General features: G+C 33.3%; 1 protein-coding gene across 1 annotated transcript; it reads right to left on the minus strand.

Annotated features, from left to right (window-relative positions):
- Positions 1–2,656: 2,656 nt before the first annotated feature.
- On the minus strand, positions 2,657–4,345 carry LOC141830194 (putative protein phosphatase 2C 74). The gene is made up of 6 exons (XM_074717679.1): positions 4,208–4,345; positions 3,917–4,171; positions 3,535–3,699; positions 3,220–3,390; positions 2,944–3,123; positions 2,657–2,824 (listed from the first exon to the last, which is right to left on the minus strand). Exons 1-6 carry the CDS (start codon positions 4,343–4,345, stop codon positions 2,657–2,659), a joined length of 1,077 nt encoding a protein of 358 aa, XP_074573780.1.
- Between the last annotated feature and the right edge of the window lie 1,270 nt (positions 4,346–5,615).

The following is a 5,615-nucleotide window of genomic DNA, read 5'->3' on the forward strand; positions in this document are numbered from 1 at the left end:
TCTATGAATTTCAAACTCGATTGCAAATTGTGATATATGGATGAAACAATTGTCACTATAATTTAACCTATATCATTATAGGAAACTTGTATTTAATTACATAGTATAATCTCAATCGATCAATCAAATGACTAATTGGTTCGACCACTCTAAATCAACAATTGGTGGAATTAACCAATTCACTTGAATCAACTAACCAAGTATGGTTAGGCCACTTGGCAACATTATCATGCGACAGCAATGAAGATTAGTTTCATATATATCCAATGTGGTATGATCACACCTTATGGTCAACACAATAATAATAAATCAATATCTTTAGACAATTTTCAACTATCAGATAAATTTAAAATACAACTTATAGATCTTCTTAATTATTCCTCCGAGTGTTTTATCGACACACCACACCCGTGGAGCTCCTTTTGTATTTCGGTACAATGGAAAGTTATTATCATTTATTTTACTTACAACACAAGATTTTAATAATTCAACTGATTTTTGAAGTGTTATTTAAGAAAAATACTCTAGTTCCGTATGGGAATTATATTGAACGTAAGAAAAATACGTACCTATAATTAACGTGTACAAATATAATGACATATATAAAATAAAATAAGATAAAATTTTACGTGACGGCACAATATATATTAATTATTGTTGATCGAGCTTTAATTAAGGGAGAAATTTAGCCGCTAGCTGCTGCATGCGTTCCCATTTGATATACCTAATTAATTTATATTTTCTATAATTTTTGAAGAAAATTAAAACAAAAAATAGTAAAAAAAATTCAAGGAGAGAGCTAAATTCACGGAACTCTTATAATTAAATTTGATCAGTCAAAATCAAATTTTGACAGAATCCATTAATTACCTAGGTTTGAATTAATAAAAAATATATGTAAATTTTTAAACAGCCATGACTGTGTTGAAATACAATCAAAATTTTACATTAAAAATAGATCATGTGTTTATAAAATAGATGAGACCTTTTGGATTAAGTATAAAAATAAAATCACGAGGACTTAGGCTAAAGTGAATAATATCATACTATTGTGAAGATATTTTGATTCCATCGGTATTAATAAGTGGTATCAGAGTCATGGTCTATATAGAGTCATACGGAAACCCTTAGAAAAAATGAAGGAGGTAAATGAGACCCGAACCATGGGGATAATAGTAGACCATGAGGATAATGGGAGGGGGCTCCCAATGGTCTAGAAGAGGATTGTTAGAATACAATCAAAGTCTCATATATATTGAAAATATATAGAAAAGATCAAGGGTTTATAAAATCGAAGATATCTTCATTAGTATAAGATATTTTAGGTTAAGTTCAAAAATAAAATTATAAGAGCTTTAAGTCTAAAATAAATTATATATATATATATATATATATATTCAACTCTAATTTAAAAGTAATCATTTGATTCCACAATTATAAAAAGATGATGGAGAGCCCATAGAATATATATATATATATATTCTTTTAAAGATCCATCCTTTAGTTGGACTACTCTGCCCATATCCATTGTTCTATGGGCTCTCTATCCATAGAACTTATAATTAAAAAGGAGAATGAATATTGGATCATCTAAAGATCCATCCTTTAGTTGGACTATACTCTGCCCATATCCATTGTTCTATGGGCTCTCCATCCATAGAACTAATTAAAAAGGAGAATGAATATTGGATCATCTCTTTATAATTGTGGAATCAAATGATTACTTTTCAAATTTAAATAGTTGAATATTTGAATTATCAAAATAAAAATCATCAAAAGGTCTTGATATTTTCACCCCCTATATATATTCACCCCCTTCTCCAATAGGGTTAATAATTTCATTATCGCAACCTCATGAACTAGAGATCACTATATATTCTCATTCCAATGACTAAATATAATTTAAACAAACATAAATAGATTAGCTAGTGTCATTTAATTAATTTTTAAATTTTATTAATTTATATATATACATCCTTGAGTTGGACTACTCTTCTGCAAAAGGTGGATCCGCCACCTTAGCCATCACACAGTCGGCCTCACGACCACTAAGGTTAAAAAGGAGAATTGCTTGAATACTTGCCCATATCCATTGTTGTATGGGCTCTTCCATAGAACTAATTAAAAAGGAGAACGAATATTGGATATTATAATTTCCGTGGAATCCAATCGATGACTTTAACAATTAAAAGAGTTGAATACTTAAATTATTAAAATAAAAATCATTAAAAATCTTGATATTTTCACCCCTTTATATATATTCACCTGCTTCTCCAATAGGGTTAATAATTTCATTATCGCAACCTCATGAACTAGAGATCACTATATATTCTCATTCCAATGACTAAATATAATTTAAACAAACATAAATAATAGATTAGCTAGTGTCATTTAATTAATTTTTAAATTTTATTAATTGTATATATGAATTGAACATTAATTATGTGTTTACAAATAATTAATTTATTAAGAGTGAATCAAGGAAAAATCCTCATATTTCAAAGAGCTAGCCAGCTAGGCGATCAAGCAGCTAGCTTACACTCGAGTTTGGTATCATATTCTTCATCTACAATTTGATCACATACTCGATCGAGAAATCGACTTTAGTTAATTATATTACAACATGCCTTTACTTCTCTTAATTAACCCTAGCTAATTAACTTACAATATTATTTCTCATTTGTACAAATTGTTGAAGGTTCACCACCATGACGGTAATGTCATCCTTGCTACCCCTACTGCAAGATAATTTAATAAGATCTTTGCATGCCTTCACGGAGCCAAAATGCTTTGAAACAACATCTACTGCTTCTTGATTACCGACCTATATATATATCCAACAAATTCAATTCAATTCAATTTTAAATTAATTAATTAATACAAATAATTAATATTTTGAGATGTGGATAATCTTCAAAATTACTTCACAAAGAACAAATATACCTTATCCCATAAGCCATCGGAGGCCATTATTAGAAACTCACACTCCGGTGTCGATCTAACTTTGTTCACTTCGGGTTCGGAGATTATCCACTCCTTCATGTTCGCATCACCGATTGCTCGAGACACAGCTAATGAATCTTGGACCCTCCACACTCCATTTCGGCAAGTAACATATCCACCCTAATGCCAATTATACATACAATAACATGAATGACCTCGATTGAATTGAGCAATTAAGTTAACTAATTTACTTACTAACTAATTTGTTTCCCTTACCGAATTTTCAATCCTTTCTCTTTCGTCTTCTCTCCTGGCATGGTGATCGATCGTTAGGGCTTTCGCGGTTCCCTTGTGGCTTAGAACAACCCTACAATCCCCCACATTTGCAACATGTAGCTCACCATTCCTCAATAAAACAGTAGCCACACAGACTCCACTCTTGACACCCTGAGATACATTAATTAATTATATTAATTAATTCTTCAATTACCTTTTCTCAACCAAATTAATTAATGATTCAAATATAATCAAGTTTGACTTCTTATTTTTGATAAATAAGTCTAATTAATATAGTCAAATATATATACATACCTGTGTAATAAAATCCTTGTCGGTAGACAAATATGCTGCTTTAATTGCCAAATCAGGTCGGTTATCTTCTTCCTCAAGAGCTGATACAATGTTCTTCCCTAGATTTTGGGATACAAAGTCAACGGCTGCACGCCCACCATGTCCATCAAAGACACCAAAAAGTGCCTGCAATTATTAATTGCACTTGTAATTAATTCTATATATAATGATAAATCTCAATTAGTCTATCATCAGGGTAAATCGGAAAGAATTGAAAGAAAATTCTTGCAAATATATAGTTGCGGATCACAAGTACCTAGGTGACAACCTAAATATCCTACCGCAGCACCATGCTCAGGAACATTAATTCTATATATAATGAATGAATGATATAATGGATCACCTGCGTTGGATCATCATTAATGTCGGCAATCACTCCGTATCCATCCTCCATCACACGTTTATTCTGCCCTTTCCTCCATGCCAAACTGTACCCCTTCCCTTCAGCTTCAAACTCATTATTCCCCATCATCTCAGCTTCGTGATCATCATCATCACAAGCAAAGCCTGAGCCTGCAGCAGCAGTAGCACTGCAGCGAAGCTCCGGAATCAGCAGCCTCAATGGCCTCCAGCTCCTCGTGATCTTCCTCGGGCCCTTCTCCTCATCACGGCACTCCTTCGCCCTCTTGCCCACGTCGAACACCGCGGCGGCGGCGGCGGCCGGCCTCTTCGAAGAGGAGTAGTTGCAGCAGTCACTCCGGAGATGCAGAAGCTGGACGATGTTGCTGCAGAGTTGCACCTCGACTAGTGGCTCGCCCATTTCTGATTGCATGGAATTAATCACTCGATGAACAATTAATGAATGAAGGGTTTGGTAATCGTAGATAATACTTATACGAGGAGAGGATGAGGAAGTGGAAATGATCTATATATCTATCTTCGTTGAGATTGGTGAGACTCGGTCACTCTTGGACTTGGCAGTCGATGCAACGTTACGTTAAAAATGATGATACGGTGCAGCTTTGGTGTATCGGTTGGAAAAGGTCTATTAATTGTATAATATATGTATATATATATATATATTTGATTTTTGATTTGAATAAAGAAAATGTGTTTTGTTGATTGGTTCAATTATTACTGTGTGGAATAAATGGACAGGTATTAATTAAGCTGTAGTACAGTCAGGGCCGCCCAAGGGGAGAGAAGGAGGACTTGGTCAGCGACTGACTGTGGTTAGTTTGATTTGACACCGTCGCATTTTGTGTTGATTTGTTTATTAAGTTGGAAGAGGTGTCTAGAAGAATTAAGGTTAAGTTTGTTATTTCATTTCTGATTAATAATGCTTGCCTTTGCTTTTCATTTACGAAAGAGAAAGTGTATTGATTATGATATATATCGAGAAGGATTGATCGGTTACGTACGTCGTTTGAGATATGAAATGATCAATTCAAATCAATTTCATATTTTAAAATTGAAAAATATTATTTATATATTATTTTACCGTATGATGTATCAAACATAATGTTTACCGTTAATTAAATTAGTATTTTAAAATTTAAAATTTAGATAAAATAAAATAAGTTGGTCAATTAGGGATCAACCAAGACTTAATCAGATAAGTTGAGTGGACTAAATGTGTCAAGCGAGTCAATCAAATCGATGGAGCTAGTTACACCTATTAGGTTGATAATGTATGATCAAGTAAATTGGGTTGATTGGACAAGTAGATCGAGTTGTTTAAGCTAGTTTTAATCAAGTTGTTGCATCGATTAAGTTGTGCAAATTGATTGACTTGGACAGATTGATTAGGCTAGATTGACCTTGCAAAACAATCATGCCAAGTAGATCAATTCGGTCTTTCAAACTAGTTGACGAATTGGGCGAGATAAGTGGGGGTTTTGACCTTGGTGGGTCAAGCAAATTAGTTGGGTTTGGTGAATCATACGAATTAGTTGTGATAGATGAATCGGTCAAGCCAAGCAAATCTAATGGGGCCAAGCAAGCTAGCTAGACAAGGGAACTAGACGACTATCTGAATTAGTTGCGGTGGTCGTCTCGATCAAGCAAGTAAACAAATTTATAAGTAGATTATGTGGATTAAG

Source organism: Curcuma longa, chromosome 5 (genome assembly GCF_044706935.1).
Source record: "Curcuma longa cultivar G26 ecotype Majalengka, Jawa Barat chromosome 5, ITB_CL_G26_1.1, whole genome shotgun sequence".
In the NCBI taxonomy this organism is placed as follows: Eukaryota; Viridiplantae; Streptophyta; class Magnoliopsida; order Zingiberales; family Zingiberaceae; genus Curcuma; species Curcuma longa.

Excerpts from the sequence above, each read along its gene's own strand:
- LOC141830194 (XM_074717679.1), bottom strand. The coding sequence starts at position 4,345 with ATGCAATCAGAAATGGGCGAGCCACTAGTCGAGGTGCAACTCTGCAGC. Across the intron at positions 3,700-3,916 it reads TTAATGATGATCCAACGCAG|GCACTTTTTGGTGTCTTTGA; the intron begins GTGATCCATTAT and ends TAATAATTGCAG. Across the intron at positions 2,825-2,943 it reads CCGATGGCTTATGGGATAAG|GTCGGTAATCAAGAAGCAGT; the intron begins GTATATTTGTTC and ends ATATATATATAG.